Genomic DNA, 13,137 nt, shown 5'->3' with positions numbered 1-13,137 from the left:
ATGACACATTCATCTAGAAATAGATTCCTGGATTATATATATTTACTAACAGGGTAACATTCTTTGAGGAATTAGAAATGTTGTTTCTATATGTTTATCTTTTTAAAAATTAAAAAAGACTCTGTGACCTGGCTGTAGCACATGATATGCCTCAAAATGAGGCAAACCTGGCCATTTTGATTAGTGAAGCTTTGGAATGGCTTTAGTTTGGCCCTGGAACCTGAGAGACCATATTTAGGTAAAATTTATCCCCAAAACTCGAGCGCACGGTTACTGGCTGACAGCCTCAGCGTGGTATCTGAGTTTACTATATATGGGCAAAGCCAGGCAGAGCGAGGGCTGCACCCGCTTCCGTGTTTGTGTATCAGGGAGGGTAGTGCAAAGCCACGGGCGCTTTTCTGTCTTCACTGTTTCATTCATCTGGAAGAGAAAAGCCAAGCCAGAGGCAGCGGAGAAAAAATGCCGTATGAACTGAGTAAGTCTGTCTCATTTCTGTGTCAGCAGCAGGGCGGGAAAAACAGGAACAAGGCTCTTACTTCGCGTAACACTAGTCGGCAGATCTGCTAGTCATCCAGGTAGCAGCTAGCTAGCCTCGCCCATAGCTGCGTAATTTTGACACTTCACCCCACACAAGAAAGACCAAAAAAAGCTTCGCTCATGCAACGATTCTGGCAGGTGTAGTACACACCTGTGTTTGGATAGCTCGGAGTGTTGTGCAGATGTTTTGGCACTCAGTGCAGCCGCTTCATGCCACAGGCAGTGGCTTTTTAGTTAGCTAGGTTGCTAGCCTCAGTCAGGAAATAGTTGTGCTCCCATTGCTTTGTTATGACATGTCCACGCAGAGGCTGTCTGCCAGTGAAGCACCGAGGAAGTACTGAAGTACACATTTGTCGCTGGTCGAATGTCCTAACATATTTAACGCTACATTTTTTTTTCTCATTGAATCAGTCGGAAATATAAATGGCGAAAACATGGCAGTGATTTATTTATTTATTTTTGGTCTTTCAAGGCACATTCAAGTTACAACCGTGTAGTTACTGCATAAGGCAGGATTGACTCGTGATGTATTCAAAAACCATTATGAGCAAGCAAAAGTGTGCTAGTGCATTTTGACCTGAGTGTATATCTCGTTTAGTTTATTACAATGGTATGTAAAAATTATGGCAAGCAAAGTGTTGGTAAATTTATAATATAACTATAATAAAACATTTTAAATACTAATATTTGAAATTGCTGTATAATTTGTGCAATTATATAAAAATCGGTACACTTATTATTATTATTATTATTATTATTATAATAAAACAAGACTCATCAACATAAACCTTACTAAATGGATACTCTATACTTAAAAAATGTGTAACTAAACAAAAGCAAATACTTCAATTACAAGCAGTTACTTGTATTTTTTTTTCTTTAGTAATTTACAAAGTAGAAAATTCACCCATGTAATGATCAGCAACAAATCCAGACTTGTCTTTTACTGGTTTTCTAACATAGTTGGCGTCAAAAATGATGGCCCAAATTTTGAGGAAGTGCACCGAAGAACTTAATCTAGTTATGTTTTATTTTTGTTACTCCTTAAAGGTTGAAGTGTAAAACGCTTTGCGTTCAGGGAATTTAATAAGGAGGGTGAAACTGCTTGGTAGAACAATAGGAATAGACTTGGCCGTGTGCTCAAAGTGTCTGTGATAATCAGTAAGGTACCTGAAACCAGCTCCACTTTAAGTCCTATGGATGACTAATGAACGACTAGTTGATATAGAACACTTCTGTTAATAATAAAATCTGCTATCTGAAATGGCAGATTTTATTCCCAGCAGATAAAGGATATGCAGTGAAACACTTTTTCTATTTGTGTTTAACCCTGTCTGCAGTGCATTAATTGATGTTTTCCACATCTTTGATTTTATTATTTTCACTTTTTTCAGAACGTGTGTTTGCCAGTCTCCCACAGATGGAGAGGGGAGTTGCAAAAGTGATCGGTGGTGATCCCAAAGGCAACAACTTCCTCTACACCAATGGGAAATGTGTCATCATCAGGAACATTGAAGTAATTTAAAAAAAAAAAGTCTTAAAGTTGTATCAACATGATGCTGATTATTTTATTCATTTGTATTTACAAATCTACTGGCTATGACAGAATCTACTGAATGAGAGTAATGACCACATAAAATGTACAGCATCAAAAGCTAGCAGCCACATCAAAGACAGCATTTCACTCTACTAGTGGGTGGTTTTGTTTGTTGCCCTCCTGCTACACCCAGTATTTTTGGGCGTGTTCAGTATTGTGCCCTTGATATTCTCTGAAATCTGAGTTGCATGCTGGCACAATTACTGTTAGCATAATGCTGTCAGTTAGCACCTAATCTAGAAGTAGCTCAGGAAAGGATTTCAGCTTGTGGTTTACCAGTGTTTACCAAAATTTATTTTTTCTTTGCCAACACTAATTGTTGATTAGATGTTTGGGTTTAAGTGACCAATTGGAAAAATGCTCATCATTTATTTGCAATTTCTGAGCTAATCTAGCTAATCTTTCCATTTTTGTGTTTTTTTTTTTTTTCGTTTTTTTTAAGAACCCAGCTATTGCAGACATTTACACTGAGCATGCCCATCAAGTTACTGTTGCGAAGTATGCACCCAGTGGATTCTACATTGCATCTGGAGGTAAAAGAGAAAAATACATTTGAACATTTGCAAGAAAGAGTTTGTAAACCTACTGGAATTTACTGATTTTTATCTAAAACATAATTAGGGATGAACACCATTAGAGTAAACAAAAAACAAACTGCTGTGCTTCTGACACTCAGTAACCACTCGCAGTGCATGCAGAAAAAAACTGGACTCCTTCTGCCGACTCGGGGCTTGGACCATTTTTGCAAACAAGCTCAATTTTTGTCTTTTTGGCATCAAAATGTTATCCCAGTAGTGTTACTGAACATCTACAGTGGGGCAAAAAAGTATTTAGTCAGCCACCGATTGTGCAAGTTCCCCCACCTAAAATGATGACAGGTCAGTAATTTGCACCAGAGGTACACTTCAACTGTGAGAGACAGAATGTGAAAAAAAAAAATCCATGAATCCACATGGTAGGATTTGTAAAGAATTTATTCGTAAATCAGGGTGGAAAATAAGTATTTGGTCAATAACAAAAATACAACTCAATACTTTGTAACATAACCTTTGTTGGCAATAACAGAGGTCAAACGTTTACTATAGGTCTTTACCAGGTTTGCACACACAGTAGCTGGTATTTTGGCCCATTCCTCCATGCAGATCTTCTCGAGAGCAGTGATGTTTTGGGGCTGTCGCCGAGCAACACGGACTTTCAACTCCCGCCACAGATTTTCTATGGGGTTGAGGTCTGGAGACTGGCTAGGCCACTCCAGGACTTTCAAATGCTTCTTACGGATCCACTCCTTTGTTGCCCGGGCGGTGTGTTTTGGATCATTGTCATGTTGGAAGACCCAGCCTCGTTTCATCTTCAAAGTTCTCACTGATGGAAGGAGGTTTTGGCTCAAAATCTCACGATACATGGCCCCATTCATTCTGTCCTTAACACGGATCAGTCGTCCTGTCCCCTTGGCAGAAAAACAGCCCCATAGCATGATGTTTCCACCCCCATGCTTCACAGTAGGTATGGTGTTCTTGGGATGCAACTCAGTATTCTTCTTCCTCCAAACACGACGAGTTGAGTTTATACCAAAAAGTTCTACTTTGGTTTCATCTGACCACATGACATTCTCCCAATCCTCTGCTGTATCATCCATGTGCTCTCTGGCAAACTTCAGACGGGCCTGGACATGCACTGGCTTCAGCAGCGGAACACGTCTGGCACTGCGGGATTTGATTCCCTGCCGTTGTAGTGTGTTACTGATGGTGACCTTTGTTACTTTGGTCCCAGCTCTCTGCAGGTCATTCACCAGGTCCCCCCGTGTGGTTCTGGGATCTTTGCTCACCGTTCTCATGATCATTTTGACCCCACGGGATGAGATCTTGCGTGGAGCCCCAGATCGAGGGAGATTATCAGTGGTCTTGTATGTCTTCCATTTTCTGATGATTGCTCCCACAGTTGATTTTTTTCACACCAAGCTGCTTGCCTATTGTAGATTCACTCTTCCCAGTCTGGTGCAGGTCTACAATACTTTTCCTGGTGTCCTTCGAAAGCTCTTTGGTCTTGGCCATGGCGGAGTTTGGAGTCTGACTGTTTGAGGCTGTGGACAGGTGTCTTTTATACAGATGATGAGTTCAAACAGGTGCCATTCATACAGGTAACGAGTGGGGGACAGAAGACGTTACAGGTCTGTGAGAGCCAGAGATTTTCCTTGTTTGAGGTGACCAAATACTTATTTTCCACCCTGATTTACGAATAAATTCTTTACAAATCCTACCATGTGGATTCATGGATTTTTTTTTTTTTTTTTTTTTTTTTCCACATTCTGTCTCTCACAGTTGAAGTGTACCTCTGGTGCAAATTACTGACCTCTGTCATCATTTTAAGTGGGGGAACTTGCACAATCGGTGGCTGACTAAATACTTTTTTGCCCCACTGTAAGCTTTGTGTGGTTTGTTGTTTCTTGTAATGGTGTTCTGCCCTTGCCCTTGGGTTCTTTTACACTTTATTGAATGAATATTGTAGTCTTTCTAGAATCTTCACTCCCAACAGTCTAGCAACAATCCTGATATCCTGTCAAACTGCAGATTGTGCATATCTCCTCTAATTTCATGCACTTTTGTAATGCTCCTTGCTAAGTTCCTATGAAAATTGCTGTTACGGCACAATGCACGTGAACCAGTTTTTCCTAGGAAGAGTAGATTGTGATTTGTGGACATTTAGGGACAAGGCTTTAACTGAAATATCTGAGTCCAAGTAGGTTTTGATGATGTTAATTGACTTTTATTTACTTTTTCCAGCTTGCATTGTGAGTTATTACTTAACCCTTTACAGCCGATCGGAGCGGGCACGCTCTGTTTTGCGTAACTATTTTTAAATCCCGGTAGCTCTGCAACCAAGTAAGCTAGCGCAATAATTTTTTTTGCATATGAAACTGGAGGAGTTGTACTTACATCTTATGCCATCAGCTTGTCCTAGGTCACAGTTTCCTTCCACATATAGCTTTGCAAAAACTGCATAAAAATCACTTGCAGCAACAAAAACATGATATTCCAGAAACACGCTTCGCCGATCCATCAGCTGTTTGTAACACTTCCTACGTCCATCAGCGCGAACTATCACATGACCGCATGACCTGCCCGAAACCGGAAGTGACGTCATTTTGCGGAAATGTAGTTTTTTTACGATCGGGGCCTTATGAGCTTGTGTTTTACTTGTTATGTGTTTTAAAAAGTTATGTTTGACTTTATGACTTTCTGTGTCGTTTCTGGGATGCTTAAGACTCATATTGCACTGCTGGAAATAGTTTATTTTGATGCATATGCTGTTATTTTGCAAATTTGCACTATAATATTTATTTTCGTTTTTCCTGCAGTGTATATATAAATATTGGTGTATTTCAAAAATAAAACTATGAAGACACTCAAAATAAATTTCCTGTGGTGGGAAACTAGTTTGTGTAACTTTTTTGTATTTACAGTTTTGAGGGATAAGCCTCTTAAATTTCTCTAACTAGAAATATATGTTAAAAAAACAAAAACGATTTTCAATTTTTTTTGTAGTTTATTGCACTTTTTTGCAATTTATGTAGTTACTATGCACCTAATGCAGACATATTATTAAAGTTTGGGCTATAATGGTTGTATTGATGTATAGCAACTTGAAATGCTCCCAAAAATGGCTCCACAGCATGTAAAAATATAATATAAGCTCTGGCGAACTTGGTTCTATGGTAGGTCTTAAAGGGTTAAGAAGTTGTGCTAAATTAAAACATGTTTTTAAATGGATTTGTCAGATTTTGTGTAGAATTTGGACCATAATGAAGGTCAAGTCACATTTTTATCAGTAGCCACTGCAAAAATCCTGGTAAAACTGTGTATTCTCATAGTTGCCACAATAATGTGACTGCTATGTAATCATGTTGCTTTTATATCCGTTAGATGCATCAGGAAAGATCCGTATCTGGGACACCACCCAGAAGGAACACATGCTCAAGTATGAGTACACCCCGATTTCAGGGAAGGTGAAGGACATTGCATGGACCGAGGACAGCAAGAGGCTTGCTGTTGTTGGGGACGGACGAGAGAAGTGAGTGTCAGGATTTTTTTATTTTTTTTATTTATTTTTTTTCTTTTGGCGCTACACTGGCTACAAATTGATTCGTAGTTTAAAATCAACCATGGTAACTGTCTCATGAGAAACTTCTCTTACAGCGTTCACACTGATTTATTCCCACGTGGCACAAACTCACTGTTTGCTTTAGATATCAAGGTGATATGTTTGTGCACTTGCAGGACCAATGTTATTTATTTATTGTTTTTATTATAAAAAGAACTGTTTGCATCACTATTGTGCAGGAAATCGAAACCTTCTAGCACGTATCTTTCTTCCTCTAATTCAAACCTGGATCAACTGTATCGGTGTTCACTTGTCATTGTAGGTTTGGGGCAGTGTTCCTGTGGGACTCTGGCTCATCAGTGGGAGAGGTTTCTGGCCACTCAAAATTAATTAACAGTGTAGACATAAGGCAGAAGCGCCCTTACCGCCTTGCCACTGCCAGTGACGACACCTGTGCCTCCTTCTTTGAGGGACCTCCCTTCAAGTTCAAGTTCACATTACGGGTGAGTTGCATTTGTTGGCAATTTGAGCAGCTTTAGTAAAGAGGTGTTTGTTCCAGAGTGATTAGAGCTAAGCTGGATTGTTTGTTTTTTTCTTTTTTTTTCTTGGCTGTTGTTTTGCTGGACAAGTCTTAGAGAAAAGATGATCTGCTGACATGTGCTGGATTAAAGTGGTCAGAACAGCCAATGGCTAAATGTTGTCTTTGACATGCACTGGTAACAAAGCATTGCAGCTTTCCAACTTTCTCTGGCTTTAATATCTGTTGGCCATCTCAAATCTGCCACACTCTGTTGGGTTTTGACAATGTGGCCTTGTTTGCCTGTTTCCATATTACATAATCCACATCCCCATAAATTCTTCGAGAGTGTGAGCTGCTTCCTACAACCAGGCACAAAGTGTACTGCAGACTAATTTATTTGAAGTTAATATAAAATCCAGTTGGTCAAGGTACATAAAACGGTGGATATATTTGTTAAATTTTAAAGTAAATTACACCTTGTATTCCCTTTAAGAATTGCATTATTGGCTTATTAGTGGGGTGTTATTAAATTAAAACAAACAAGAATTGTAATCACAGCTATTGATCCCATGTCTTTGCTCTCCACATGAACCTTGTGCTATTTGTGTCATAGGTAAATTTAAATTCTCAAATTTGCCTATAACACATGCTTAAAGGAAAATCAAGGAAACATTTGTTTTCTTTAAGCCTGCATACTGGTCGGTCATGATGGTCTCAATTGAGGAAGGACTGAGTTTCTGTCGGTCATGAAGATGACTAAGCAGTCCTTTTTTTTTTTTTTTTTTTTTTAAATTTATTTATTTTTTGCTTCTTCCTTCCTCACTTGTTTGAGACTATGTTAAATCTACACTATGACTATTGAAAATACTGGATCTACTTTCAATGTTTGGTTTCCATTTATGCACAAGACCAAATATTATGTGTCAAAATCAAACACTCATTTGATCCATAAAGCTAACTTCTATGTTGATTTCTTTTTAATTTTTTTCCACCCAAAGGACCACAGCCAGTTCGTCAACTGCATTCGTTTCTCTCCAGATGGAAGTCGGTTTGTTACAGCGGGTGCTGATGGTCAGGTAAGTGTCCGTGATCATGTGAAACTTAAAATTAAAATGACTTTAAGCAAAATGTGTACCTAATTGTTTTTATTAAATATCCACAGATTTTAATCTATGATGGAACAACTGGTGAACGTGTTGGCTCCCTTGGTGGAGAGAAGGCTCACAAAGGAGGAATCTATGCTGTAAGTCTTTTTTAGGTTAAAAACCAAACTCCAGTGAATAATATGGATAGGTACATTAACAGTCTGCCTTGTTTAAAGGATCAATCCTAGTGTTTTACCTCTTTGCTACAGTGTTAACTTACAGTCACTTTGTTAAATGAATGGCTTTTGTTGTTCCGGAGAGCCAACTATAATCAGATTTGGCAGTCTGCCTAGAGGAATTATGTGCCAATAGGAATTATGCATGCTATAAACCCTTCTGTCCTCAAGTTACTAATCTTTTCTCATTTTTCTTTGATTTCTTTTCCACGTAGTGTTGGTGTGTTTTCTTCTATTGTTTAATGCCCATTCATAGGTTGCACAAACGGTGCTTACAAAATTTCTGTCTTTGCTCACATGCATTCTGACATACTACGTTTCTGGGGGGGTTTTTTCGCCCACAGGTCAGCTGGAGCCCTGACAGCTCTCAACTGATCTCTGCCTCAGGGGACAAGACCGTGAAGCTCTGGGATGTCGGTGCAACCACGGCTGTCACCACCTTCAACCTGGGCTCCGACGTGACAGACCAGCAGCTGGGGTGCCTGTGGCAGAAAGACCACCTCCTCAGCATCTCCTTGTCAGGATACATCAACTACTTGGACAAGAACAACCCCAACCGGCCCATACGCACAATCAAGGTCAGCCCCAAGAATTAAAGGATGCTATTTCTGGATAGAATCACTGATTTGATAATGATAATAATGGCAGTTTTGTTAGTTTTTTAACTGTGTTTGAGCTTCTGAAATACAATGGAAATTAAAGTGTCATAGTAGAAACCTTTTCTACAGTGTTTGAAAACCAAACTTGGCATCTGTTAAATGTAAATCGCCATCAATATTTGCATAGCGATGGTTCAAACTGCATGCCTAAGAGTGCAAATGCACACTGCAGATCCTGCTTTACTGAGTTGCTTGTTTTCATACAAATTTTTTGTTTTCAAATGGGAAGATTAGTTTTTAGTGATGAAAGAGCAGTGTGCTCAACATTTACACGTGGAGGGTGTCTGTGTGAGGAGGCTAGAAGTGTCTTGTGACACATCTTCCTGATGTATCCATCATACACTTGTGGTGTTCAGTAGGTAAGACAGGAAAATAAGTCATTACATAAACTTCTCACAGAAGCATCTAAATATGCACTGTGGCTATTACAAAGATGAATGTTTTCAGTTCTCTGTGCTGTCTTTCATTTGTGTGGGGATGCAATACTGTAGTGTTAATGTCTTGTGTACCTTTCCATATATTCAAATGTGTGCTTATTCTTTCTACAGGGTCATACCAAGTCCATCCAGTGTGTTACTGTTCACAAAAATGAAGGGCGGCCGTACATCTACTCGGGGAGTCACGACGGACACATAAATATCCTTTCAACACTTACTGATTGTCGCTAATGACTGTAAAGGTTACTCAGTGGGACATGCGTAGGCGTCCTGTCCTGCATGTAAGCTCAATCTTGCCCAATTGTTTTCAATATAAAAGAGGTTTGATGTTTTTCTGTTTAACACAAGGTCATTACACACTTGTAGTGATAATGTAACATGCCCTTTTTTCATTCATCAAATTTAATTAATTTCTATCAATGTAGATTTGATTCACATTGTGCAGGAGCTGAGTTTTAATCAAAATTTAAAAATCAAAATGTTAAAAATTTGAGCTTTTTAAATTGAACAATTACATTTTTACAACCTGAAGCAGCAGAACTTTCTAATAGTTTGCTTAAAAAAAGCCATAAATAAAAAAATATGGCCCATCTACCACTATTGAATAACTCTTTAGAGAGCTTTGTTATTTGAATAGTGACGCAAGTTACAAAACAACTTTTCAGTTTTGTTTTTTGCAGGCATTTCTCAGACTTTCATATTTGCATAGAATAACTGCAGACATAGATAACGTTCCTTAACGTATCCCTCACATTACTGGGATGCAGAAACTGGAGAGAACGACTGCTTCTCAGGAAAAGGTCACAGCAACCAGGTTAGCAAGATCGTGACTGATGAAGCTAATGAGTTGGTGACTTGTAGCATGGATGATACACTGCGCTACACCAGCATCAGCAAGAAGGAGTACAGGTGAGGGGCCATGATGTGGCTTTATGAATAAGCCATTTTATTAATCATTTTACATTTGGTCTATTAAACAGAAGTTTGTCCTTGATAAGGTGAAGGACAGGGTTGAAGGCTAAAAGTACCTTTTTTTTTTTTTTTTCTTTTCTTTTTTTTTTTTTTTTAAATGCATGCTTACAGTTCAATTGTTCATAGTAGGAAGAGGGTTGTTGTTCTTCTTCCTCTCCTCACATAAATAACCTCTTTGTTGGTTTCTAGTGCCTCTGATGTGGTGAAGATGGATTTCCAGCCTAAAAGTGTGTCCGTAGGGGCAGGTGGGCTGTCATTGGCTGTGTGCATTGGGCAGGTAATGTCTTTGCTTCAGTCATTACTGCTTGCATAAATCAGATCCAGTCATTCTTGCACTTGCAAGGTTGGTGATTTTTTTTGTTTGGGGAATAATGACTGCGTTGTTATTCATGGCTCTTTGTAGATTGTCCTTGTGAAGGATAAGAAGAAAGTCTTCACATTGGACAATCTTGGCTATGAAGCAGAGGTTGGAGCTTTGCATCCTGGCGGCACCACTGCTGCAGTGGGCGGAGCAGTAAGTGGACACAGATAATCTCACCACATGTTTACATTCGTTCAATGTTTGTTGGTTCCATGTAATAAAAACACACTATAGCTATCACAGAAAAGCTTGGTTGGACTCTGGATTCATTTTCTTTCTTCTTAGGATGGAAAAGTTCATCTGTACTCAGTTCAGGGCAACACTCTGAAAGATGAGGGGAAAGCTCTTGAGGTCAAAGGGCCCATTACAGACATGGCCTATTCGAATGATGGCGCCTATCTGGCTGCCATTGATGACAAGAAGGTTATCACGGTCTTTAACGTGGCAGACGGCTATTCGGTAAATATTTGCCTTTCTTAATGATCCTGTCTTCTGTTTGCTGCCTGTTACGTGTGTGGGGTTTTTTTTTTTTTTTTTTTTTTTTTTTTTTTTTTTTTTTTTTTTTTTTTTAAATACTAATTACTGTTTTATGGTTGCCTTTTTTTTTTTTTTTTTTTTTTTTTTTTTTTTTTTTTTTTTTTTCTCCCCATCAGGTTAAAAATGAGTTTTATGGACACCATGCCAAACCTGTGACTTTGGCCTGGTCACCTGATAACGAGCACTTTGCGACTGGTGGGATGGACATGCTGGTCTACGTCTGGACAGTTAGCGATCCAGACCAGCGGCTCAAAATCCCAGGTCTGTCTCGCAAGCAATCCACACTCAACACATCTAAGCGTGTTTTTAAAAAAGCTTTTTAATATTAAATGTTTACTGAGCAATCATTGAAAAGAGGGTAAAAATAAATTAAATGGTCCTAAACTGTTACAAAGTTTATAAACTCAGTTTGTTGAATCTGCTTCTTAAAATTTAGGAGCAAAACCAGGCTTGATTTCTTAAAGAGTTGTAACTCACATCTCAGTCAGTATGGGATGTTAAACAAACTAAACTTTTATTAAACCCAGGTTCTTTTAGTTGAAGATGGCTTTTTTTTTTTTTTTTTTTTAAATTGCTGTGATGTCTTTGTTGCAGACGCTCACCGATTGCACCACGTTAGCGGCCTGGCTTGGCTAGATGCTCACACTCTGGTCACCACCTCCCACGACGCCAGTGTCAAGCAGTGGACTATTACATACTGAGCTTCAAGCAGACAAACATCCACATCTCCAGGGACAAGGACTACTGTTGAATTTAATTCTTTTTTTCCCTTTTCTTTTTTCTCTTCTGTATTTTCCTTGTCTAAAAAGTGTTCAATGCTGTCTATAAACACCAAACTTGTAAATGATTTTGAGCAGTAAAAAAGGTACCACATGTGATCTGTTTAATGCAAATAACCTCAGCTTACAGAGAGGAAACGTGTAACAATGTGTGCTTTTACAGCACTTTAAGCATGATGGACCCAAAAAAATATTAATGAGCTCATCATTCCATGGGTATAAACTGTGGTTGGGGTCAATGCTTTCTGGCTTAAAGGAAGAACCATAATCTTTTTTTTTTTTTTTTTTTTTTTTCTCTCCTTCTCTTAAATTGAACAAAAGTATGTTGGAAACAAAACCCGTTGGTTACATTCCTGAAATTAGCTGTAACTGGTTCCAACTGCAACTGCCTGTCAGTCTTTATTTTCAAAGTTTTAAGGTGGGTGAGTCTTTGCCTTTTGGCTTTGTCCTAGGTTTCATACTTTGTGGTTCACATTTCTTCTTGTTGGACTGGGGAGCAATAATAGGAACTGAGAGAAGTATGTGTACAATCAAGATGCTGCCTGTTTAGTTGAAGGTCCTGTGTTGTTGCTGTGCGTTTGGGCTCTCATTGCTTGTCTCATAATTATTATTTTTTTTTTTTTCTATGTCTTTATGCATCCACTTACAAAGTGGAACAGACTCATGATGATTATTATTATTATTATTATTGTTAATAATAATAAAACTTTTTATGCATGTTTCTTGTCACGCAGTAATCCTTTTAAACACCTGGAGTTGTAGACTGAACTGAGAATTTTCAGCACAGCTTCATGGCGAACATGAATAGATTGAACTGTAGAGGTTTACTAAGAGGGGCCTCCTGAGTGACCGGAGCCGATGAACTTCTTTAAAGGGTGTTTATGATTCAAATAATTTCCAGTCTCTTTTTCTTTTTTTCTTTTTTTTTTTTTTTCCATAAATATAACAAAGCAGAGGTGATTGAAATGTTTCCTAACGTATTTTCTCTGGTCTGTAGTACCATTTGCACATCCCTATCATTTTACATAATTTATTCAGCTGTTTGATTAAAAAGTCCTCTTTAGTATAATAGAAGCTGATGGTACTTGCCTAGAGGTCCTCATGGCATCAATAGCACATTATTATTATTATAGCAATAGTTAGAACAGATTTTTGTTTAATAAAGTAAAAAAAGATAATGCCAGGCAAATTCTAGCTCCCTGAAAACTGTTTATTGAGCCATAGCACAAACAACTGAAAGGATGTGCTTTTACTTTGTAATAGTCAAAGCTTGTAAAATCAAGTTAAACTGATGGATATCTTCCAATTTACACACAGCA

The 13,137-nt window shown here is 38.4% G+C and overlaps 1 protein-coding gene across 1 annotated transcript; it reads left to right on the top strand.

The window, feature by feature from the left end:
* The first annotated feature begins 334 nt into the window (after nucleotides 1–334).
* wdr1 (WD repeat domain 1) lies at nucleotides 335–11,912 on the top strand. The gene is made up of 15 exons (XM_085456081.1): nucleotides 335–475; nucleotides 1,932–2,053; nucleotides 2,577–2,667; nucleotides 6,055–6,202; nucleotides 6,555–6,735; nucleotides 7,751–7,828; nucleotides 7,915–7,995; nucleotides 8,418–8,651; nucleotides 9,281–9,370; nucleotides 9,924–10,078; nucleotides 10,331–10,418; nucleotides 10,545–10,655; nucleotides 10,788–10,961; nucleotides 11,156–11,300; nucleotides 11,634–11,912. Exons 1-15 carry the CDS (start codon nucleotides 460–462, stop codon nucleotides 11,738–11,740), a joined length of 1,821 nt encoding a protein of 606 aa, XP_085312207.1. The 5' UTR covers nucleotides 335–459; the 3' UTR covers nucleotides 11,741–11,912.
* Nucleotides 11,913–13,137: the final 1,225 nt, after the last annotated feature.

The sequence above is a fragment of the Copadichromis virginalis genome, linkage group LG5, assembly GCF_057382275.1.
Source record: "Copadichromis virginalis isolate Kocher_CV1m ecotype Utaka linkage group LG5, C_Virginalis_male_GT1.1, whole genome shotgun sequence".
Classification (NCBI taxonomy): Eukaryota; Metazoa; Chordata; class Actinopteri; order Cichliformes; family Cichlidae; genus Copadichromis; species Copadichromis virginalis.
This window is presented reverse-complemented; position numbering and strand designations above follow the sequence as displayed.

What these genes read in the sequence shown, in the direction of transcription:
- wdr1 (XM_085456081.1), top strand. An exon ending in CAGCGGGTGCTGATGGTCAG is followed by an intron (nt 7,829 to 7,914) that starts GTAAGTGTCCGT and finishes AAATATCCACAG; the next exon opens with ATTTTAATCTATGATGGAAC. An exon ending in CTGCTGCAGTGGGCGGAGCA is followed by an intron (nt 10,656 to 10,787) that starts GTAAGTGGACAC and finishes CTTTCTTCTTAG; the next exon opens with GATGGAAAAGTTCATCTGTA.